This window comes from Zeus faber (genome assembly GCF_960531495.2).
Source record: "Zeus faber genome assembly, chromosome: 20".
Taxonomy (NCBI): Eukaryota; Metazoa; Chordata; class Actinopteri; order Zeiformes; family Zeidae; genus Zeus; species Zeus faber.
Genome location: NC_137207.1, coordinates 6,571,907 through 6,597,547, shown reverse-complemented (window position 1 = coordinate 6,597,547; position 25,641 = coordinate 6,571,907). Strand labels below are relative to the sequence as shown.

Sequence of the window (25,641 nt, the reverse complement as noted above, 5' to 3'; positions counted from 1 at the left end):
ATATCTCTTTTTACACCATTTTAAAAAGAATCCTCTGTGGGCGTTCCTGGTCAGCAGCAGAGGTGACAAGGAATAATCTGCCCCACAAAAATGGAGGCATATGGCTCAATGTGTGTGTGTGTGTGTGTGTGTGTGTGTTGCTCGGTATTTCAAAGCCTTCTGCCGTAATGACAATGTACGTTTGAAAACATGGTACGCACTTGTCCGGAATGGGAATTTACCATTCTACATAACAACGATGTCCATTTCACCTCGGTTTCAGTTCTTTTAGTGTTGTGATCAGTCATCAGTACTATTCTCTGTTTGAGAAGCCTTGGATGCGGCATTGCCGGAAGTAAAAAATATTAAAATGACCTCCGATTTGGGAGTCACGGTGCCAATGACTAAATGGACATAATGTTCCTACTGCTTGTGTTTATTTGGTGTGTGTGTGTGTGTGTGTGTGTGTGTGTGTGTGTGTGTGTGTGTCCACATGTGTGTCTAGCTTCCCACGGTGTTGCTGTTGACCTCCTCAATGCTCTGGACGGGGAGGGAGGTCCGCCTGGCTGTGGCCGCCGAGGAGAGGTTCGTCAGAGAGGGAAGACGGAGCCGCGGCGGTTCCGTGGCGTTCCCTCGGACCGAGATGTGGTCCCAGCCACCCTGAGAGACAGACAGATGGAAGGAGAGAGGGAGAGACATGGGAATTTGTAGCGCAGCCAGGTCATAAAATTTCATAAGGGGACATAAAAAAAAAACATGAGAGCTCATAAATTTTTTTTAGTACAAACATCAAAACCATGAATCGTTCAAGGCTCCATTGCCATTTTACACGTGGACAAACAAAGAAAGAGAGATAGAGCGAGAGAGGTATCTCTGAGATAGATACCATGTTGTCAATTCTGTCAGAACGAGAGAATTAAATAATTCTTGGGAGAATTCCACTCACAACTCAAGAGTCAAACCGACTCTGACTCTCTTCCATCGTTCACCGAAAGTCCTCCCTAGCCGCGCTTTACCCCAACTGAGCCAAATGAACCAAGAGTCGTCAATTATCGAATCCCAAAAAAACAAAGAAAGAGTCGTAGCCTTTCATCACGGCTAGTTCTCCCTTTCAGTGTGAAGCTTGTGTTCTGATGAACAGAGGTGTTATTCTGGCTGGAAGTGATGAATTAGATAAATTAGTGCAGCCTTGCAATTTTCTATACTGCAACACTTGTTTCCGTAATTTGTTTTAAGTGGAATATGAGAAAAAAATAAAATAAAAATCACGGCACACTTGGCGAGCTGATCACTGATCTATTTACGAGTCAACCACGTGTAGATATATATATATATTTTTCCATTAACAAGGAATAGTCTCCATTGAAATTTTCATCCTGCAGAGGAGGTTTGCTATGGTCTTTCACCCCGATGCCGTAGTCCCAGGACTGTCCCTTCGGCTCTATGGGCCGGACTCCTAACCGATGGCACACCGTCCCGCAGCTCAGGCTGTGGCTGCCCTGCACCTTGTCCGCTATGATCCACACCTGCCCACAACAACACAACACAAGAAAGAAGGGAAAAAATATACATTGGGGATTAGAATTGGTAAATGCGCATTGCACTCTGATTAAGCGCGGTTCTGTGAGAAAGAGTCCCGGTTCCCACCTGGTCCAGAGGTCCCACGGTCACCTTGCGGACATTATTGGAGATGTGCTCCCAGGAGGAGCCCTGGGGGTAGCTGGGAGTCACGCCCTGCCGGTACCATAGGTTACCTGGACAGGTGCAGGATCCAGAACAAGGAGAAACGCAACATTTGGTAAAAAGGTGAGAACGTTTTTAGTGTGGACCATAGTGATTTAATCATATTTTAAATCATCTGTCACAATACCGTTTTCGTCCACAGCGCAAAGCGACGTCCTTCCCACCGAAGCCTGCTTCAGCTTCTGCTTGGTCGGAGAGGGGATGTGGTACCAGCAGTCTCCTGCAGGGGGAGACACACCACACAGACGCGTCACTGCCAAAGCTCTAGTTTCCGTTCTAATAATCTAGGGTGGGGTCAGCAGTTTGGGCCACAAACAAGTGCCTGACACCATCAGAAAGAGACCCTAAGGAATCTGAATTTGGGGAATTTGAGATGCAGCTTAAAACTAAATATCAATCTTTTCTGTGCTTTGGTACACTTTCTAGCTATTTTTGACCACTCGAAAATGGGGAAAAAGGGGTAAAAATTCCCTTAAAAGACGACCCGAAGACCCCATGACCTTGGAAAACACTTTTGAAAATGTAATGCTGTGATGCAGTATCAATAACTTTTGAACATTTTGAGATTTGTGCGATTTTGACGATCGGATGACAAGCACTATTTTATGAAAATGGCTCAGAAAAACCCCCACTTATTTTCAATATACCTGGACATCCCATACATATTCTGAATAGTTGATGTGTCTAGATTCTGGGTCTAGAGCTTAATGAGGCTGTAATTATCCTGGCTGTCACAATGGGTCATTTTATACAGTAAGGTCAAGTAAAAAACAAATGCTGTCATCACTTTAAAATGGTAACTATGAGGCCATATTTCATCACGCATGAGTGCAATTGGGCTCTTTGGATTGGAAGCATCTCAGCTTTGTAGCTATCTCCAATTCCCACAATTCCATGAATGTTGAGGTACCACAGTGTGCAAAAATGGGGAAAGGAAAGAAAGGCGAAAATACCGTATTTCCTCAAATAGTGAGAGGGTCAATTGCAGAGGGTACCAGGTCTTTATTGGAAGCAGGCTTATTGCATATTAGAGGCAGGCTTTTATATCTTATTCAGGGCCAGCAGCCCAGTGTTTTGCCTTATTTTATCTTATTTATATTTTTATTGTCTTGGTTTGGTTCTGAGTCTGGACTCCGACTACTCATCTCACCTGTACCTCTGTGTTTCATTGTCATTGCTGTGTTTGCTATGACACCTGTCTGGGGATTAATAAAGGTTTATCTTATCTTATTATCTAAGTTCCCTCTGTTTATTTAGTGTGAAGCCTCCAACTGTCATCTGATCTGCTCCCCTTTGCACTGTAAAATGTTTGTTACTGCATTATGCTGTTAATAGTCTACAAACTCAACACTTTCCATATCCCAATTAAATTAAAACCATAGGCTATACCGGATGCAACAACAGCCGGACGGATCAACGGATGACAAGCAAAGTAGATCAGAAGGAATGAATCAAGTATTGATACTTTATCAATTTTAAATTGTATAATAGAACATTTAGATAATAGTTTTGTTGATTAGTTTCCATTATCTTTTCAACCCTTAAGCTGTTCATCAGCCCCACTGAAAGCTCCCGGGGGCCTTAGTGCACCTCCCTGCCCGAACCCCGCTCCTCCACCTGGGCGAAGAGCACTTCGCTGCGGCTCTATTCATCCATCAAACAATCACATCCTATCTGACCGATAAGTCCGGAGCGGCATGCGGATCTGCTCTGATAAGTAAGTTTATTTCTCAGAGCCGTTCAGCTCCACCGGCTGGAAAGTTTACACCGATCGGCGAAACGGTCAGAAAACCCTGTAAGAAGGACAACCATACACATAATATGAATAGCATTAATAATATTAATCCAGTCCGTGCTAAGAGGAGTGGAGCAGCGGGGGAGGAAGCTCGGAGCGCCCGGAGCCCGACGCTCACCCACTACCGACCAAAATAGCACCAACACCTGGGATGTAACCCGACCGTTAAACTTGCAGACACCGTAAAATAAGATATTTTCTATATAATTTTATTTTACTTAAAATAAATCGCAATACTTAATGTATCACAGAAATTCCCCATATCGCGATAATATCGTATTGTGAGGTCTCAGGTGATTCCTACCCCTCACATTATAACAGGAACCAGGAGTTTATCCATTTTTTATTATGAATTTGAGACAGGCTTTTACTGGTTTGTGTCGACCACGCCCTCGCTATTTATTAGAGGCCCGGTTTTAATTTGAGTACTGGTTTGTATTTGAGGAAATACGGTAACATCTTTTCACTGCTTGCTAAAAACGGTCTGTTTAGGACCCTGAAGCTTACATACATAACATGTAGCTGACATACGTCAGGCTTGGCTGTAAAGGTGAGACTCTTGCGGTTAATGAGCCCAATTTCATTCAGATATATTTTTTACAGCTACGGGTTGACCTGGAATCCGAGTTTCCGTGAACACCGAAAGCTTAAACTCAGCTTAGAAAATGAGAGAGCTGCAAGAGCTCGTCAAACACGGACTGCGAAGTGGACCCGGTACCGGCTCTGTCGGTAAAAAAAAAAAAAATAATAAAATAAAATAAAATAAAATAAAAAAAATAAAAACTTTCGCTCTTCTCAGTATGAGCGCCGAGACCGACCTGCGGGGCTCTGAGCGGAAACGGAGCCCCTGTAGAACGCAGAACCATCCCTGGCGATGGCCCACACCTGGTTGGCCGCCCCGATGGACACGGACTTGAAAGGCTGGTCGGTTCCCACGTGGAGCCACGACGATCCCTGGGGAAACGAGCGTTGGGACATGAACACAGACACACACACTTCCATGCTTATAACAAAGTGAAAAATGGCCTTAACATTTGAGGCCATGGTTCAAATACTAGGGCTGTCCCCTCAAAGTCGACGAGTCGAATCATCAGTCGGAAACCCGTCAGTCGTTTGAGATTCTTCAAGTCGAATAGTCGTTTTTTTCTTTGTCAGTCAGTGTGCATTACAATAATAGGATAAAACAGATAAGACGCATATAAAAATGCACAGGCACAACATTTCAGTGAGGATTTATAAATAAGGGGAATCAGGGAAATAAACCTATTTTTATGTGTGAATCAGGAACAGGACAGGAACACAGCTCTCCGTGATTCCCAATCGCGGAGAGCCATGCCCCGTTCCCCCAAATTAAACAACTAAAAACAGTGTGTTTTTAGTTGTTTGATTTGGGGAATCGGGGACAAGGTCCAGAGGAACTGGACATGTGCCCCGCCCCTGTTCCTCAGTGCCCCCCTGCCCAATATTCGCACTGATCAGCCGAATCAGATTTGATTGACAACCTAATCTCGGTTACAGCTCTATTCAATACACAAGCTCAGATAAATAAATATTTGCCACAGAACAGCATGTGACAGATAAAAGCTTATTTAAATTTGCGTAAAGCTAATTCATCACGTTTTGTTTTTTCCCCAACCTTGAACTGCAATGCATGCTGGGTCATCACTATTTTTTTTTAAACCACTTGGCCTGGCTTTGTTTGGATCCCTCGGGATTGGGGCAGCCCTTGTCATTGTGCCGGCTGAAGGTTTAGTCTATAGGGTTATGGCTTAGGGGGCAATTTGGGGGGCGCTGAGGTGTGTGTTTGTGTTTGTATGTCTGTGTGTGTGTGTGTGTGTGTGTGTGTGTGTGTGTGTGTGTGTGTGTGTGTGTGTGCGGGCGTTCGTGCTGCTGACTTACCGCAGGGGTGAGGGCAGTGACTCCCAGGCGACACAGCACGTCTCCCTTGTTGCTGATGGCCCACAGAGGCACCACCTCCACGCTGCTCTGAGCCGCACACGGGAGGATGCTCACGTCGCTTAAGGGAATGGGCGGGACTTCCTGCCACGGCCCCGTGGTGGTCAACTTGCACCTCCTGCACAAATACACGCACATTGAACGCCGTTCCGTGGCCTCGCAATGTTTTGGTGTAGATTCACTGCAGTCGCTCAAAATGTAAGATTCGATTGAACCTTCATCTTGTCGTTTTTTTTATTACACTGAAAAGTCAACCCCCCAAACTGACTTGAGATAAGAGCTCGGGAAAAAAGTTCCGGGTTGGCTCCCTAAAAACAAACCGCCATTTCTGAACAAACACTGCAGAGCTGTGTAGTACCTGGCCCAGCGCCTGCGACGCACAAAGTCCTTCAAGGTCTTGTAGCCATGGTACGACCTGCACAGAGAGATGACAAATGACAGTTTAATGTGTGGTCTCCAGAAAAGAAACGGAACCGCCTGAGAAGATAAAATCAGCAGAGCGAGCACGACGAAAATGTGGAACTTGCGCTGGGAAATCCGCAGCGTATTGCCAGCCCTCCCTGTCCGTCCCTCCGGTGATGCCATAGTCAATGCCCCAATCAGACACCTGCAAACAGCAAATACAGGAAGTTCGTTTCCCCCTCCTCATCACACGCTTTACTAATCTTCTAAACTTGATACAAACCAGAAATCTCGAAAGCAGAATAGTCAAATTGATGAGTTCATTGTTTTTGCCATTAATTGTCTACGGGGGGGAAAGCAGCTCTACTCACCCACGTCCAGTGGGGGGAGGGAGGCTTGGTGTGGGTCTTGGTGCACTCGTGGAGACCAGAGGCATCGCTCCACATGTAGCGATCTGTGGGAAGACCCCTAAGACAGCCAAAACACCCCGTTGCAAAGAGTCATTCTCCAGAATTCCTCCTCCCAACTTGACTTTTGACATCGGCAACTGGGCTCGACGTGGAGCCCGCGCGTCACCTGTTGGTGTAGCCCGAGACGGGGTTCCAGCGCTGGTTCTCGTAGATGTAGACGCTCTTCACGTCTGTCTGCGTGTAGATGTTGTCGGTGCTGCTGGCCAGGCCCTGGAAGAACCCGCCCCCGTAGCCGCCCGTGTACACCCAGGCATTGTGGTCGTAGCCGATGCCCCACACCACGCCCACGCTGTTGCATTCCACCATGCGGAGGTGCCCCCCAACCTGGCGCCAGAACCTGCCGAGTGGAGAAATAAATACAATCACAAAATAAAAATAGGCAAATATACACCAATAACCAGAAATAGCCAAATATATAAAAATATACAGAATATACTAAATGCGGTTCTATGCACAGGATCAATTATTGGTATAGGTATATAGGGTATAGATGACAATTTATTGCTATTTTGGCAAATCTGGCAATGGCAAGACAAGAAATGAAAAAATAAAATACTTGAATCAAGCAAAAATCATCTGCTATTGAAATCAAATTTATATCTCTTAAAACCAGAAAAAATATTTTAACAGGGAATGATGTCTGGAAACGTCTGAGTAGAGAGCATGAAAAAGACTTTCACTGAAAGAAATCTCAAAAATTTATTTAGACAGTTTTCTAAATTTTAAACTTTTTTTTTTCCAAGATAGTTGTATAGTCATATTTTCTCAAACCCAAGTCAATAATCTCAAACACAAAATCCTTGGCCAGATCATTTATCTAAAATAAAGATAGATTATTTGCTTATTTGAAAATTTCCCGGATTTTTCTTTATCTTTTTTGACCTTTTTTATAATTTTTCCATTTTTAAACTTAAAACATTATGGCGTGTAGTGGCTGGTTACGATTTCATTTTGGATAATGTGTCATCCAAATGCAAATCAATTCTTTTTTAGGTCAAGGAGAACCCACCCAGTTTTTTTTGCTTGATTTTGATATCTTTACTTCACAAATAGACAGAAATACAAAGATTCTGGGCATTTCTTTTCTGAATTTCACCCCCATGACGTGCAATATCCCCAATATGGATGAATAAAGCATAAATGGTTTCTTACATTTGGTCGCAGGGTGTGGGGTAGGGCGTGGCCTCCAGGGCGGGGGAGGGCTCGCTGACGAAGATGTCCCCTTTGCAGGTGACCGACCAGATGGCCTGTTTGGAGGGGGGACCGTGGATGCCCCTGGAGTCACAGCAGGACACGCTCAATAACGCCAGCTGGAGGGAGGGAGATACAGGAGGATGGAGGATTAGATACTGGTAGAGAGAAAGATATAAAGTTATAAACTACAAAAAAAAAAAAAAAAAAAAAGGCTCGGCGCAAGTTACCTGGGTATTGCAGCACAACACGGGACTGAAATTTGGTTCCCATTCCTCCATTAGGCGTTTTCGCACCGCAGGAGCTTTTTCATAGTTCTAAGAACTTTTGGAGGAACGGTCCCTTTTTTTGTGCCCGCACGGCAGGAACGAGGAACGATCGTATTTCTTACAACTCAGTTTTGAGGGACTTTTTTTTTTTTTTTTTTAGCTCCAACTCCAAGGCAGGGACTAACCGACACAAGAGGAACCTTCAGTGACGCAAGTGCACAGTGATGGGTCGAACACATGAGCCGATGCAGCACTGGCAACCCGTGGAAAACGGTGACGACAACCAACAACCTAAGCCAAAATAAGATGCTTCATTTAAAGCAAACATGTCTTTATTTACAAAGAATTTATTTCCAAAAGATAAAAAACAAAGTCCGCGCCACGGACTCGGACCGACCCTCCACTGGGGCAGCCTGTCCTCAGTGCGCCCCAACCTGATCGCATTGCTATGAGAGGAGAGGTACACTCGTACACTTTGCACCAAAAAAAAACAAAAAAAAAAAAACAAGAAAAATAAAAAAACAAGAAAATGGTATTTATCTTGTAGAGGTGTTTACTTAATTCTCAAACATTAATTGAATGAAACAAAAAATCCAAACGGTGTTCCAATGTGTAGCCCGTGCCTTACAAAAGTTGGAACAAACTTTTTAATTACGTCTTGTCGATCTAATATGAGTGAAGTTCCAGCAACTGGATTGCTTATTAATCGCCTCAAATTTGTGCCGAAACTTTGGTAGACTGATGAGGTGAAATAGGTTAACGTTTGCAGCGTTCTTACTGCTGGTGCCCTTGAAGGTATTTAGTTCTCCGGGGACCACCCCAGTTCCCCTCGGGGAGTCCCCCACACCTGTTGGGTCTGAAAACACCCATTATTACCTCTCCCCTCACTGTCTTTTACGGATAGAAACAAAGCCTTGTCTGCTTCTGCTTCATTTTAGTTGAAAAAAAAAAATGAATACAGTGGTACCTCGACTTACTACTGCATCGACTTACGACTAATCCAAGATACGTGTAGTGATAGTCGCGAAAATTTGTATCGACATGCGACCGTCTGCTCCAAGATACGAGCGTGGAATTTTGCAGTTGGCGCGTCAGCGGCCAGTCAGCAGTCAGTCAGTCAGCAGTCAGTCAGCAGTCAGTCAGTCAGCAGTCAGTCAGCAGGCGACCTACATCGTGTGTGCACGTAGTTCGTGACTTATCGATATTTTTTTCATATATACTGTGTTCGTGCTGTGTATTTTGTTTATTTTCACCCTTCATGATTTCATAATTCATATGGGAAAAATGGCTTCGACATACGACTGTTTTAACATAGGACCGTTCTTATAGAACGAATTACAGTCGTAAGTCGAGGTACCACTGTAATAAAAAAAACTAAAAATAATAAAATTGAATAAATACACCTAACCACAATTTTTGGTCGCATGGTGGTAGATTAGCCTTTATCAAAATAATACAACGCAATTTTAACAAGTATTTCATTTAACCGATCCACCTCACCCAGTCGTGCATCTCCAACTCCGTGGCGGCGGCCAGTCTGATCGGCCACCTCTGCCCGGTCCTCTCCGCCGTGTAAATGGCGAAGGTGTGTTTGGAGTCGTTCAGCACAGGCACCAGGATGGTCACCTCATTGACGAAGGCATGGAGGTACTGGGGAGTAGGAGAAGAGGTGTCCGTGAGACCTAGAAGTGAGATGTAGGTGGTGGAAAAAAAACAAAACGAAAAACAAAAGGGAAAATAAAAGACAGTTCTCCTCCAAACTCACCTTCTTTTCCTCGTTGAAGTTGTAGTAGATGAAGAGGATTCCGTCCTTGTTGCCGTCCGGCCCCGAGAACTGCTCCAACGCAAAGCGAACTTCCATCCACTTGTGGGGCTTCCAGTCCCTCCACCACTGCATGCAGCCCTTCTTCACCCACACTGACTGGGGAGCGCGAGAGGAGGAGGGGGAGGGAGGAAGGACGGAAATAAGTGATTGATTCATGGATGAACTGGAAGATAAGGGATGTGGAATCCATTGACAACTGATAACGTTGCGGCACCTGCTCCACGGCCTGTTCGTAGTGTGTGAAGTTCTCCATCTCCCTCTTGGACCTCTCGCTGAGCTGCTCAAAGATCTGCCGGCGCCAGGCCGCCGTCTGGGCTGGGCTGACGGACAGACTCATGGACTGGACAGATTGGGCCAGAGCTGTCAAGTAATAGACGAAATATGATGAGCCAAGCAAGACTCGCGAATGATTCGTTCTTCGTGAATGCATCTTTTAAATGACACAGGAGTCTGGAGTCACTCCGGGCCAAGGAGTCGTTTGTTTCATTTTGTTCGCGACTCTGTAACTGCTGCCAGGTCCAGGCATTTGCCGTAATTATTATTGAATCTGACTGATTTGCACTTTGCGTTCAACCCAATCAATGACAACAAAAAATGAAACGGCTCTTTTTACTGAGTGACTCGTCAAGAGCCGAGTCTCAAAAAAAGAGCCGAACATTTCAACACTAAAGGATGAATACACTTAATCAAAGACTTATCGCGATTCTCCAAATCCACGATTGGATTTGACTTTCGATCTCAAGGTCACAATTCGATTTCCGATTTAAAGATATTTTTTTCAGCACTGACGGCTATGCCATTGTTAGACTATCGAGACTCAATTCATTGAATATTGAAAATTATAAATAATAACAAAAATATGAGACAACCTAAACAGTTAAGAACTTTATCAAAACTAGAATTTTGAATAATAAACAATAAGTTACTTACTACACTACTTACTCACCAACATTATACTAATAATACGGATGCTATTTTTGCCAGAGGGGAACGCTGGTAGTAAAAGGAAAATTACAACCTGCAGCTCCGATCAGAGCGATATTTTAAAATTTTATTTCAACTCCATGAAAGTTGGTTTGGAGCCGGGCGAGCCGCAGCCGACACTCCCCAGCGCACGCTGTATTCGTTTACCGGTGGATGTTAACCATCCCAATATGGCGACCATGTCGGATAATATTACCCACAAAAATACGGGCAGAATCGCGAACCTCGAGATCAGTGTTAAAGACGTAGAAGTTATGCTCACAGGCAGAGGTCGTGGAGCAGTTGAACCAGTTGAGCTGGGAGTGACCGTCCACAGAACAGCCTCCAGCACTGACCCAGGCCCACAGGGGGCGTTCGTCGGCTCCGTAAGGCTCCTCCAGGGCCTGGGAGTACGTCGCCACGGAGGAGAGGCTGCAGGTGTCCACCGAGTCCAGCACTCCTCCGGCCCGATGGCTCTGGGCCTCCTCGAGGTCCACGTTACACCACTGGGGGCCTCCGGACTGGCTGCGGGGAAGGGCGGGGCCCGGTGGGAGGGGCCTGGGCTCGCCCTCCCCAGGAATGGACTCCTCTTCCGGGATGGCGGCCGGGGGGGCGGTCGGGGCCAGCTCCCGTTCGGCGATGAGCTCTGAGATGAAGCTATCGCTGGTGACCTTGGGGATGTGCGGCCTTGGGGCATCGGCGTCGTCCGCGGGGTCTTGAAGGAAAGGGCCGGAAGGAGCAGGGGGCGGGGTGGGGCCGCCGGCTCCTTTCTCTTTCTCGGTGTCTGACTCCACGTCGCTGACTTCCAACTGGATACGCACCTCTCCCGTGAAGAAGCAACCAGCGCTGTGGCAGAGAGACGCAGAGAGAGGAATCAGGTCCTTTAGGGGACATTGCTCCGTGCTTTGCTTTTGTTTGCCGTAGGTATGAGGCCAAAAGGTCCAACAAAAATACACAAATATCCGGCCTATGCACCGCAGCCGTAAGATCTGGTTTTAAAAACTAGATGTGCACGCCTCAATCATGAGGAAGTAATCCACCTGGCTACCACCAGGGGGCAGTAGAGGACACATTATGTGTTCTGGTTTGTAGAACAAAATCAGCAAAAGACAAACGACCACAACAATCACAAACAAGGAGATCAACTGTTGAGCAACGTTCACAGTGTACTTATTGTACCGGAGCGCAAGTGCAAGAGTAAATACACTGAATCGCCCTCGAAGGAGAAATGGGGAGTTTCTAAAAATAAAGGTGTGTAAACTGACATATTCTCGCCACTCGCCAAAGTTCGGAGACCAGCCAAATTCAACTGCCATGATGAGCGGAAGACATTTTCTTTTAAAGAGAAGGGTATGGAAATAAAACAAATACATAAAAAAAGAAAACAGGTAAGGGATATAAGACTTAAGAGGTTTGGGAGGCTCAGTTTCCCACTGTTGCTTGCTACAGCGCCCCCCCCTCGCTGATACTGGAAATAATTTCACGCCGTTCACGTACTTCCGTAGGGTTTATTTTGGCCCAACAAACCTCTGAAGATTTTATCATGTACATGTCTTTTCATGAGTACAGTATACATTCGGGCCCACCTGTGCAGGCTACTGGTGCTGGCGCTGGAGTGGGAGCGCTCCACGTCCCTGGGAGCGCTGACGGCCTTCCAGGTTTTTCCACTGAGCTCGCTGGAGGTCACACCCTGGCGGTGGAACACGGCCCGATCACAGCTGATCCCCCACACCTGCAGAACGGACAGTGGTGGCAGTGGGGGTCATTTTCTCATGTGCTTTGGCTTGTTTTTTGATTTTCTTCAATTAAATAATCTGCTTCCGTTATCACATGCTCGTTGTGACTCACTTGATCATTGAGTCCGACGTTGATCATGATCATCTCCCCCACCATGCCGATCCAGCCGGAGCCACAGGGATTGTGAGAGTTTATGCCGCGCCTGAACCACACCTGAACCAGAGGAGAAGAAAGGAGTAGATGGGCAAGTCTGGTCCTTGACTTGAATGAAACAGCCGTTTCAGGTTTTTAAAAATCCCTCACCTTGTTGTCCTTGGTAATGGCCCAGACCACGTTGACTCCCACCGCCACATGGATAGCTCCTACCTCAGGGCTGGGGGAATCCACTATGGTCCAGGAAGTACCTGGCATGCAGGAAAAGGTTGTGCGTGCGCGCACACACACACACACACACACACACACACACACACAGTTAGAGAGTAAGGTACGGTCCTCTTTATGCACAGTGCTTTTTTGTTTCGTTCAATAAGGAAATTGAGTACAATAAAATACATCTAAAATTAAAACACAATGTTTTTATTTGCTTTATTTAGAGGAATAGGACACGCAATAGCCCCCTTTCCAATATCTCCATTACGCATGGCGAGGGAGACAGAGGACACACACAAGATCCACCAGAGGACACACACACACACACACACACACACACACACACACACACACACACACACACACACACACACACACACACACACACACACACACACACACACACACACACACACACACACACACACACACACCTCATAAAACATTTGGCGCTGAAGGCCCAGATGCCCACTGCTAACGACGCCACTGCCTAGCACTACAGGTAGATTGGGACTGTGTCTGCCATGACGTGATGCAACATCAAGAAGCCACAAGGATAATTTGGTTACGTCTATTAAACCAATGAGATACCAGATATTTATTTGACACTGCTTTCAGCCAATAATTTATTAGACCACAAGTCTTAATGGAATGTACACTGTGGTGTGGGGATGGTGTGGTTTAAGCAGCCACACCTGTCCTGGGTCTAGGTAATTGGGGCCCAGGATCAGTGGGGCTGTACACCTGTTGCTTGCTGGTTGGTCTTATCAGCAATAGGTAAAACCCCCATCCACACACACACTTAGGAGAGGAGCCCTAGTCATGACACATATCCATCTACTCCTGGACCAATTGCACCTAGCCCACTCTCTACAATGTCTGTCTACAACCCCATCGTCGGTATCCCAGGTCCATGAAAACGGCCCTTGGGTGGCGTGTGGTAGGCAAAACAGCCACACTAGCACCTGAACAGGGACTCTTCCGCACGTGGAAGGGACACAGCAGCAGCCCTCTCCCGACTGGCAGCAGCAGCATCCAGGGCGTCCGGCGGAGGACCGGGGAGAAGCAGCCGCAGCAACCTCCACAGGTAACCGCTGCCGGCTAGCTTCTCCGTCCAGCAGCCACTGCCGGGACCATCCAGCAGCCCAGCAGCCAGGCCACCCCTCCAAGCAGCCCCAGCAACAGCCAAGTTCGGCCACGCCTTAGGCCCCACGCTCTAGAAAGCAGGAGGGGGCAGTCTGTCGTCTCCCTGGGGGAAGGACGCCGTTGGACCGTGCTGTTCCGCTGAACCAGGTCCCCTGGAAGGGGACCAGTTAATTGTTTTTGGACATTTTTGGTTTAAGGTATGGGAAACCTGTTTCAGAGTCTGGTGTTTTATTTAGTTTAGGTATAGTAACCTTATGTCAGAGTCTATCCTTTTTTAGGTATCGTAACCCTGTATCAGAGTATGTATTTTAGGGGGGGGGCTTCGGCCAGGCATTCTCCCTGGCAACACAAGTTTGGTGTCGGGGGATGTGGTGTGGAGATGGTGTGGTTTGAGCAGCCGCACCTGTCCTGGGTCTAGGTAATTGGGGCCCAGGATCAGTGTGGCTGTACACCTGTTGCTTGTTGGTTGGTCTTATCAGCAACAGGTAAAACCCCCATCTCTACACACACTCAGGAGAGGAGTCCTTCTCATGACACATATTCATCTGCTCCTGGACTAAATCCACCACGCCCACTCTCTACAATATCACAATGTCCCCGTCGTCGGTGTCCCAGGTCCATGAAAGTGCCACTTGGGTGGCGTATGGTATGCAAAACGGCCACATATACTTAAACATAGCCTATTATTTATTTATATATTTATTTATTATATACCATTAGATATGGTATAAAATAGGGATGATCTCAAAAGGAGGACAAATGAACATCTGGCTCAAGGCTGCCCTGGTAAACCGGACTGTCCGGCCTAAACCCCATCGGATAACCACCCTATGTCCTCACTATGTCTATCCAAAAGGCACCTTGCTTCTAGAGACAACAGACAGAAATTTGTTTCCGCTTTGGTACATTTCCATCCAAATTATGACTCCCGAATTCATGTTTAATTTGCACTGATATAATTATTTTTAAGATGTTTATATCCTGAAAACCATGGGTTTAGAGCACACCCATCCAACACCCAAACAAGCCAAAACAGTAATCGCTGAGCAATTGATGAATCTCACTGTTTCTGCGCTATTTCAAACAACAAATTGTTGCATTTCACAGTTTATGAGGGAGCCAGCAATTGACTTATTTTTCTGGTCCTTTTTAAAGACACCATATTGAACTGCTATAGTCACAAAATCAAATAGATTTAACCTAACAGACGAAAAATACTTTTTTTTATTGAAAAGTTGTTTTAAATAAGTGTTAGAAAACAAGGCCAGAAATCACTTCATGAAATCTTTGTGGTAACCTTTCCTTTATTCTGCAACGTTAGTGGTATAATGTGAGTGAACAACAGTACGGGACACAGTATGGTGTCTAAAGGTTTTGCACTAACTTGGGAGGATGTTGCTCGAAAACAAAAAGCTAATGACACTCACCTTGACAAAAGAAATCCTTACGACCCCTTCACAATTCAGGCAACCAACCAATCACACCTACCTTTGGGGCAGTCTCGACTGATGCCCTCCCTGACGATTAGCTGCCCCTCCCAGAGTACGGCCCAGACCAGGTCGCCCGACCCACAGCTGATCTGGACCACCTCCCCCGGCAGGGACAGCTCCACCCAGGAAGACCCCTCCGGATTGTGGTGGTGGATATCCTCCCTGTACCACACCTGGTAGGATGCAGGAAAGAGGGAGAGAGAGAGAGAGCGAGAGCGAGAGAGAGAGGAAGAAGATGGTATACTTGTGAGCCAGGGTAAGGAGGTAAGAGGTAAAGAAGTTAAGTTTCTACTTTATACAGACGACCTGGTGCTGCTTTCCCCAACCAAACAAGGATTATACCTCCTCAAAAAAGCACTTATTTGCCACTAAACAAATCCATGGAATTAAAATTCCGTGTAAAACTTTAGACTTTAAACTTTAGACAAGATCCTTATGCTTGCCTATTTTTTCTGCTTCCAACCCATCAACTTCGACAACTGACTGTTCACTTGCTGCCTAATATATCCCACCCCTTGACAGGTGCCATTGGAACGAGATGTTATTCACTTCACCAGTGAATTCAGTGTTGGGGCTGATTGATATATAATTTATCCTGTGCATAGAATCGCAGTTTGTATATTCTGAATATTTGTCTATATTTGTCAATTTCAGTTCTGTATTTTTGGCTATTTCTGGATATTGACTAATTGTATTTTATTTTATTGTCATTAAATTTGACTTTTTTCAGTTTTTTCATGCTAATTGTCTGTAGAGAAATCGTCACCTCACATAAATCATAATCAGATGAGAAACATAAAAAAGCAAACATTTCCTTGCTGCTTTTCTTGATTTAAATATCTTTGCAGTCCCCTAACCTGCTAAGACATCACAGGCTTTGACATCAAGATTGGTTATGGCTTAATCATCAGGAGTGATGCCTGTAATTGAATTGAATTGACACCAAAGGACCAAAAATGACCAAAAGAACAACAGCTGCTACAATAAGGAAGTGGCGCCTATGGGATACCGATTTATTTCTGGTGGCATAGGGTGGGATCTACAGTATATATCAAAACTGTATCAATAGCGTGTGTGTGTGTGTGTGCGTGTGTGCGCGTGTACTGTACCTTGCCCTGCAGGGACACGGCCCACAGTGACAGTCGGCCCCTGGGTTCCTCGCTGATCTCCCAGCCGCCGCAGCTGATGTCGTTGAAGGGGTCCGGTAGGCCCGACTGCTCAGAGGGGATCTGTCATCACATGCGGGAAGAGGGACGCTTACACAAAAGGGGCTAACAGATGAGAACACACATGCACACACACAGATACACGAGAACACACACACACATACAGCTTACACAGTACCTACCGTAGCCCAGGAATCCCTGGCCTTGTATCGCCTGTATCGGAGCCATCGCCTGCGACGGACGCAGGAGTTCCACTTCTTGTCTTTAGTGTAGGTGGCGGGAAAGTCGATGGCATAGGTCCATCCCTGCAGACATGAGGGCATGAAGAAGTGCAGGGTCGGGACAAAGGGACAGTGGTCCACGTGGACACATCAAGGAACGGCTGGACACTGAGATACGCAAGTGCGTAGGAGGACATGGTCGGCTACTCACCCCCTTCTCGGCGGGCTCTCCCTCGAAGATCTCGTCCACGTACCAGTCCGCCTCCCACTCCCAGCTGGTGGAGGGGAGCTGGAAGCCATCCAAGGGCTGGTGATGGAGGCCCGTCACGTCACTCCACTGCCAGCGGTCGCTTGGCAGCAGCCGCTCCGAAAAGCCGTCCACCGGGTTCCATCGCTGTTGGGACAGAAAAACAGGGACTCTCTGCCGACGGACTTTTGTAGCTCACACTTATCTGAACCAGGAGAATGATCCACTAAAGGTCCAGAAACAGATATAAGAATACATCAAATAAGAACATAATACTGCTAATAAATGTAGGATGTAACTAGAGGATTCTAGGATTCTGGCCATGGAAGTCAAAACGAATACATGTACTTTACTTGTCAATGCATTTCGCTGACTTCAACTGCGAGAGACAAAACTAGCGGAGGTTCTAGAATCCTTAAATGTGGATCTCACATTAAGGAGACCACACAAAAGGACACCTAAGGCTTGGCCAGAGAGCTAAATGCAGACGGGCAGAGGCTCTGATTGGCTGAATGGACCCACGTGGTTCTCGTAGGTCTCTTCCTGGTAGCGGACGGGCAGGTCGGAGCCATGGACATTCAGATAGATGCAGTGGTCGCAGGCGATGCCCCAGCAGCACTGTTGCGCGGCCGCGACCCGCTTGAATTCCAGCTGGGTGTCTTGGCACTGCTCCCACTGCTGCCCCCCGGTGGACAGGCTGTAGACGTGGCCGTAGACGTCCACCGCCCACAGCCGGGAAACGGGCATGGCTGCACCTGGGGGTCGAGGGGGGAGGAACGGATGAGAGTACAGGCAGGGTAGAAGGGGGGTAAAGAGGAAGCATTCAGAGTCATGAAGACAAAACAACCAACGACAGGTCCCGTGATGAGGACACTTTTTAGGACAAACTCTGAACTGAAATGCCTACTACAATTTGTCATCTTGGTACTTTTCACATGTTTTTCATGCACACTACGGTTTCAGAGGTGAAAGTGAAGGTAGGAAAAGAAGAAGCTGCCGGAAAGGGCACGGTAGGCCCCAGTTTAATTTACTGAAGCGAAATACGGCCGATAAATCCAGTTCACTCTCTGCCACCCATGAAGCAATCAGAAGATATTGTATGAAAGTGCACAGCTGGAGACACTATCAGTGCGGCCCTACAACCAGCTGTGGTGTGGGAGTTGTTAAACAGCCACAACTGTGTTGGGCCTAGGTAATTGGGCCCAGCATCAGAGGTGGCTGTACGCCTGTTATTCGTTAGAGCAATCAATGAGCAACAGATAAATCACCCATCACCACACACACGAGGAGAGCCTCTGCCATAACAACGTCATGAGCACCTGCCTCTTTGCCCCTTGGACCTCATGGTGCCGTTTTTATCAGGCACGTTTTTTTGGGGTTTGTTTTTTTTAAGCGTGAATGGGTATTGAGGTAGTGGATCGTTCAGTGCAAGATATATTCAAGAGGAACATATCCTCGGTGCACCCGCGATGTGCGCACAGTGGAACGTGATCATGGGTGTCCCGACGCACACCATCAGAGCGCCCGTGATCTGCGCTCCACTGTGCTGCCCCCTTTGCCCAAGGCGGCAAACTGCCAAGAACCAGAGCTGGGGTAGATGTGCCTTTTCTTTTCTTTTTATTTTGAGCACCTGGCCGCGCAAAGTCTCTGCACGGGACTGTAGAGCGGGGAAGTGAGATTCGATCACAAGTGGTTACTCGGCAGCTCTGGGCAGAGAGGGCGAGAACCTTCGCCCCCTCTCTCCCTGTCCCTCTCCACTCCAGTTTCAGAACACGGTGAACTGCACTTACACCGTTTCAATGCTCGTATTTTTCCTGATGGATAAAAAAAATGAGAGAAGGAGAGAAGGGCCCGCCGAAGACGCACTGGAGCCACCAACAGGTTAACGGGCAGCCACAGCACCAGCTCTCTCCCGTCTGGCAGCAACAGCACCCAGGATGTCTGGCAGAGGACCGGGATAGAAGCAGCCACAGCGGCTACCAGCTACCTGCTCTGCCCAGCCACCGGGGGCTACCGCCACCGCCGGGACCATCCAGCAGCCCAGCAGCCAGGCCACCCATCCAACCGCTTCTAAAACAGCCAGGCTGGCTACACCTCCACCAGCCAGCACAGCAGCCGAGGCCCCACGCTCTGGAAGGGAGGGCAGGGGAGTCTGTCGTTGCCCTGTTCGACACTTGTTGGACAGTTTTGTTATTTAAGGTATGGGAACCCTGTTTCAGAGTCCAGGTAGTTTATTGTATTTTTGTACTTTTTTCTCTATGTGGTTTGGTGTGGTTTAAGCAGCCGCACCTGTCTTGGGTCTAGGTAATATGGCCCGTGATCAGAGGTGGCTGTACGGCTGTTGCTCATTAGAGCAATCACCGAGTACAGGTTAAATCACCCATGCCCACACACACGGGGGGGGGGGGGCCCTCTGTGATGACAATGTTCCATCTCTTCCCGGAATGTTCAATCTGGCCCCCTCTCTCAATAAACTGGTGTTTTTGCAACATCTCTGCCTGTGTCTCTGTGTCGGAGGGCCGAGAAAACGCCAATCGGGTGGCGTGCGGCAGGCGGATCTGCCACACCAGCCAGCGAAAGATGCTCTAATGGCGCATCTGAATCAGCCACTGTGAAGGCTGCAGGGCTTCTGTCAGCACGTTTCCTCTCGAGGTTGTTTAAAATGGCCCTTTTGTCCAGCGCTGGTTCAACCATTTCCCTCTCCATTCTGTCTATTTTAGCATAATTCTCAATTTAGAGCATGTAAACAAAGTAGTGACTTGGGCCGGCTTTTTGTCAATGGCAGACCCAGAGACAAAAGCAGGATTGTAGGCTGCGAAACAAGCATAAGGCGGGACGCTTGTACAACTGAACACTGTGTTGTGTCAAATCGGTCACAAAGTGAGGACAGTGAGGCAAGTGAGGACCAACCAAAGACACCACGACAAAGAGGAAAAAAATGAGGTTTACGGGATTCTCGCAAAATTGGTCTTTCTCAAAATAGGTCTGGAGTGTATGCACACACGCAACCACGACACATGGTGCTGTTGGTAAACACCAGCGGCAAGCGACCGGTGTTATTTGTCATGTTGGAACCAAGGTTGTGTTGCCATTTAAAGTGGTAATCCGTAAGATCGCCTGTGATGGCTAGATTACATTACGAGTCCCAGAATTCCATTTTTTTTTTTTCAACATTTGATTGTTGTTTTTTTGGGGGGGGGTGGGGGGCGTTCCTGGTCACTTGACGTCTTCGGGACATTTTTTCTCCTGAGGGCGCTGGTTTTCCGTTCATCCGTATCGATCGTTCATCAACTGGACCCCGGGCTGCCTTCCACCTCTTACGCGCGTCTGATCTTTGCGTTTCAAGAGAGGCGGACCCCGCCACCAACAAGGGGCACAGCGTATGGCGGAGGACATGCATAACGCAAAATGCGTTGAATGGCTGTTTTCCTATCAAGTGACAGCAAAATAAAAGGTATCAAATATGGGGTTTTCTTTTGATCCACCATAACCACCACGTCAAACAACCGTGCGTACAACAGCATGATATATGCTCCCTACTAATCAGAAAGCTTAATGGGCGCACCCTGTTCGCTTTTGACACAGGATTAGAGGCTTAGATCTCTAGAAATAGAAGATTCAACAATTCGTCTGAAATACCCACCTGGGCTGTCCTGTCATACACGGTGTGCGATGGTCTGACCGGCGATCATTCATTCGGTGTGGGTGAATGAAGATTTCCCGAAAGTCATTACGAGCCCCCTGTCCATTTACATGACGGACGATGGCAACCAGGAAGTGGTGTTACGTCTGTATTCCTATTGGCTGCAGCCTTGTTGCAACCTGCGAAGTTGTCCGTCCACGCACTGCCATTTTATTCCCGCTAGGGGTCGCTGTCCGCTATATGTGCTATGGGCAGGGTCAGTTGCGATGGGAGGAATAAAATAAAATAAAATAAAATAAAATAAAATAAAAGACAATTTAATTCAATACAATTGAATACAATTAAATTACAAACGTGTTTTGTCATATATTTTTGATATCTATGGGGAAAGAGAGAAAAATCTTTCAATACACTTAGTATAGATATATATATATATATATATATATATATATATATATATATATATATATATATATATATATATACACCAATGAGCCTGATAAACATTGAAACCACTGACAGGCGAAGCGAATAACATTGTTCATCTCGTTCCAGTGGCACCTATCAAGGGGTGGGATATATTAGGCAGCAAGTGAACAGTCAGCTCTTGAAGTTCATCTGTTGGAAGCAGGAAAAATGGGCAAGCGTACGGATCTGAGCGACTTTGACAAGGACCCAAATGGTGATGGCTAGACCACTGGATCAGAGCATCTCCAAAACGGCAGGGCTTGTGGGGTGTTCCCGGTATGCAGTGGTTAGTACCTACCAAAAGTGGTCCAAGGAAGGACAACCGGTGAACTGGCGACTGGGTCATGGGCGCCCAATGCTCATTGATGCGCGTGGGGAAAGAAGTCTAGCCTGTCTGGTCCGATCCCACAGAAGAGCTACTGTAGCATGAACTGGTGAAAAAGTTAATGCTGCTATGATAGAAAGGTGTCCGAACACACAGTGCATCACAGCTTGCTGCATATGGAGCTGTGTAGCCACCGACCGGTCAGAGTGTCCATGCTGACCCTTGTCCACCGCTGAAAGCACCTACAATGGGCATGTGAGCATCAGAACTGGACCATGGAGCAATGGAAGAAGGTGGCCTGGTCTGATGAATCACGTTTTCTTCTACATCATGTTGATGGCCGGGGTTGGGGTCCGGTGGAGCATCTGTGGGATGTGCTGGAACAATAAACCTGATCCATGGGGGACCCACCTCACAACCTACAAGACCTAAAGGATCTGCTGCTAACGTCTTGGTGCCATATACCACAGGACACCTTCAGAGGTCTTGTGGAGTCCATGCCTCCACGTGTCAGAGCTGTTATGGCGGCACGAGGGGGAGCTACACAATATTAGTGGTTATTAGTGGTGGTTTTAATGTTGTGGCTGATTGGTGTGTGTATGTATATATATATATATATACATGTGTGTGTGTGTGTGTGTGTGTGATTGAGTGTGTCTGTGTGTGTGTGTGTATATATATATATATACATATGTGTGTGTGTGTGTGTGTGTGTGTGTGTGTGTGTATCTATGTGTGTGTGTGTGTGTGTGGGTGTGTCCTTCATAAACTGACGGATTTGATAGTGCTTTGAATGTGTAATATTGAAAAGTATCTTTTTAAATTATTTCTTTCTAAGCAAACTGTTTTGGGGTTGCAAATGTAACACATCCAGGTGCAAGGTGAGTGAAACTAATGTTATAACATATTTTTTTTTAATGGCTATTATCTTGCTGGCGTCACACATGAACGTACTGTTACCACACTTGTCAAATCTAAAATTTGCCTCTGGATTTCCAGTCCAAGAATCATCGGCTTATCCCTCCTTCTTACCAATGTCATGGTAGTGTTTTATCGAGGAGTCCATTAAATACAAATGAAAATAATTTCATTGGATTCTCCAGTTTTGACCAATAACTTTAACCAGTAATGTTGTTCATGATGGTGGATTTGACACCCACTTTTCCAGCACCATTTTCATCATGCATTAATATGGGCAGCTGTGTGACCAGTTCTTCGTCTAGAGATCTGTTATGAATATTAGTGACTATTGTTGACGATGTTTGTAGGTTCCATCTTTAAATAGCATGCTTTAAATGCCAAATAGTCAATCAAAATGACATAACCTCTACCAAACAATACACAATGTGTGTGTGTGTGTGTGTGTGTGTGTGTGTGTGTGTGTAAAGTGGTCCAGTGTCTTGCCAATGGAAGTTTGCAATGGTCAAAAACTTGCAAAACATTTATTTCATTTTATTTTTTATTGAGAAACAAAAAGGCTACATGAGTGAACACAGTGGCAAGGTACGCATTGAAAAAGCATGTCAGGATAACCAGCTCAGTGGAATCTAACCAGAAACACACAGGAGAACGAGCGAGCCCACACGCTTCGCTTACCTGTGGCTTCCCGCTTCTTCCCCACTGGCTTTCAACCACAATGATAAGGCAAAAGGAAAAGGCCTTTCTCAATTAAATAGATATTTTCCTTCCATCTCTATTCAATAGATTTCCTAGTTTTTATCTGTTCGAAGCGAAACTGGGCCCACAGCGTGCGACGCGACCCCTTCCGACACTCTACCCTCCAGTCGAACGCCGTAAACAGCGCAGCTTTACAGTCAACACACAAAGGGGATGTAGGCACCCGGACATTTACAACAGTAAAAACGTGGTGAAAAATAGTCCCTTTCATTGGTCAATCTACTATGCATGAAATACATTCTCCAAGTCAATTGCAAATTACAAAAATCAATAGAGCCAAATTGTGCCTGCGGGACGCCGTCCAAAGAAAGAAAAAAAGCGAACTTCTGAATGAAAAATGTATTATTAAATACCATTTAGGGGTTTTACTTACAACTGTGTATATAAATAGCCTGTCTGTAATATAAATGGTCATATGTTGAAACAATGGTCACGATGTTGAAATAAACAATAGCACTCAAAAAAAATACATGCCCCCCCTTTTCCCAAAACTTTCCCTTTATTTTCACACCCTCTGCTTGTCACACACACGTGGGCACTAGGTCGGTTCCATTTTTTTTTAGTTCAGAATTGAGCCTGTATACATAAATATACAGGTTAAATTTGTGACAGGTTATTTTGTGGAACTTTTTTTGTGTGCAGTAACAAAGCTTTCAGAGGAAATTCTGCGTAGATTTTTTGATTCTGCCGGCGATTCATCCCATATCCAAGGATTGAACGTGAGCAATCTGAAAAAGACAGGCTTGTACGTGATGGTGGTGGAGTGGGTGATCAGAGGTTCCAGTTGTGCGATCCCACCCTGCCGGAGCACGACGAGACGGGGCCAGAGACTCCCCCCCGTTTTTTTGGGGGGAAGCTAGACAAGCGGTGCCGATCTGTCATTGGTCACTGTCGGCCTCAGCTTGACCGTGGCAAAGGGATTCCCGCCTCTGCAATGAAAAAAAAATCTAATTAATTAAATCAAAACTAATAATAATAATAATAATAACAAATAAAATCATATAAATTTAAAATTTTATAAATGTAATGAAATCAAACTCAAATAAAAAGTAACAGCAGGCGAGAATCAGTAGTTAATGCAAATGAATGGTTGGTGGTTAAGTCAAAGAAAACAAAGAAATAAATGTTACACGGGTCTATTAAATTCAAATAACAGGATGGGGAGAAATCAACAATGCGTGGTTGGTAACAGAAAGTTCAATTATACGCAAACATTTGTTTTATCTTGGTGTGTTTATTTGGTTTGAATTCTAAAATAAAGACAAAACAAAACATATATTATTAGTGTGTGATCTGTCAGGTTAAAGTTGGGATCTATCGCTCACCCCAGAAAAGGAGCTTTTCCCACACCATTGAGTAAGGAGACCTGGTGAAAAGAGAATAGGGACCCTTAGTAAACAGACACACACACACACACACACACACACACACACACACACACACACACACACACACACACACACACACACACACACACACACACACACACACACACACACACACACACAGGTTGCAAACAAACGATTAATTTGTTGACTATTTTTTAGGTTATTGAATTAGTAAATAAACATAAAGTGGCGAAGCAGAATAACACAATTAGGGACAAAGTAGTGGAAAATGGCCCTCACATGTTATCCCAAACCTAAACGTTCACCCAGAATATTACAAACAAAATTTTGCATTGAGTATTCTTGAATGTTTTCTTTAGTTTTAACTGGCACATTTCCGTTGAACTAATCACTCCACTCATGACAAATACACGGAAACAAACACACAAACAGGCATCAGCGGCTTATAAGGACATCAAGGAAAACCTTTAAAAAAAAAGATTAGTTGGGATTATGCAGATTTAAAACAGCACTGTGAAACTTTTGAATCATGAGAGTAAATAATAATATAAAAGAATACCATATGACACCTAAAAATAATTATGGATTATGAGGACAAAATCATAAAATGGATTATGAGATTATGATGACACTAAATGTTCTCATATTGATCGTCCTGAGAATCCCAAGGTCCTTTCAATGCTGGTGGGTATTCAGGTGTGTTAAACCATATATGCACAAGGGCCGTGACGGTATGAAGTTTCTTTCTTTTTTGTTAGTCAGTGTGCATTACAATAACAGGATAAAACAGAAAGAAGCTTACAAAAATGCACTGGGATAACATTTCAATGAGGAATGGGAGGTAAAGAGCTGAGCCCCCTTTCCTTTGCATTGAACAGCTGAATCTGATTCGACTGACAAAATTGAGTCAAGTATAGCCCTCGGAATAATTAATAATAATAGGACACACAAAATAAATCCTCCATATGTTTAATGGACTCCCTCTCACACACGACGCGCAAAGCTGAAGTGACGAGCAGAGCAGCTGGAAAGTTTCTCCAGAAGTCCGTGAACACAGGATGGCAGACAGTTTATGATGATAACTTAGCAATGATTATTGGGTTTGTATTTCATATCGTCCTGTAACTTTCACAAGCAAAAAAATTAAATACTAGATATTTATATATTTGTTGTGGTGACGGTATTGAGTTCACTTGCGGTAAAGCAGTAA

At 45.7% G+C, this 25,641-nt stretch overlaps 2 protein-coding genes across 2 annotated transcripts in view; both read right to left on the bottom strand.

Annotated features, from left to right (window-relative positions):
• Positions 1-480: 480 nt before the first annotated feature.
• On the bottom strand, positions 481-20,717 carry tecpr1a (tectonin beta-propeller repeat containing 1a; the record flags this gene model as incomplete). Its single annotated transcript, XM_080021685.1, has 24 exons — positions 20,613-20,717; positions 17,492-17,724; positions 16,934-17,116; positions 16,684-16,806; positions 16,445-16,564; positions 15,334-15,508; positions 12,634-12,734; positions 12,442-12,543; positions 12,180-12,325; positions 10,877-11,439; positions 9,845-9,990; positions 9,571-9,726; positions 9,306-9,455; positions 7,498-7,655; positions 6,452-6,682; positions 6,247-6,343; positions 6,001-6,080; positions 5,832-5,888; positions 5,417-5,591; positions 4,336-4,471; positions 1,850-1,942; positions 1,627-1,733; positions 1,386-1,505; positions 481-639 (listed from the first exon to the last, which is right to left on the bottom strand). Exons 2-24 carry the CDS (start codon positions 17,714-17,716, stop codon positions 481-483), a joined length of 3,603 nt encoding a protein of 1,200 aa, XP_079877811.1. The 5' UTR covers positions 17,717-17,724; positions 20,613-20,717.
• A 2,144-nt stretch (positions 20,718-22,861) lies between these two features.
• baiap2l1a (BAR/IMD domain containing adaptor protein 2 like 1a) overlaps positions 22,862-25,641 on the bottom strand; it is a 35,176-nt gene continuing 32,396 nt past the window's right edge. The window contains exons 13-14 of the mRNA XM_080021691.1: positions 24,408-24,448; positions 22,862-24,011 (exon numbers count right to left, since the gene is read on the bottom strand). Of these exons, the coding sequence (XP_079877817.1) occupies positions 23,939-24,011; positions 24,408-24,448 (114 nt within the window). The 3' untranslated portion in view covers positions 22,862-23,938. The remainder of the gene's footprint in view (positions 24,012-24,407; positions 24,449-25,641) is intronic.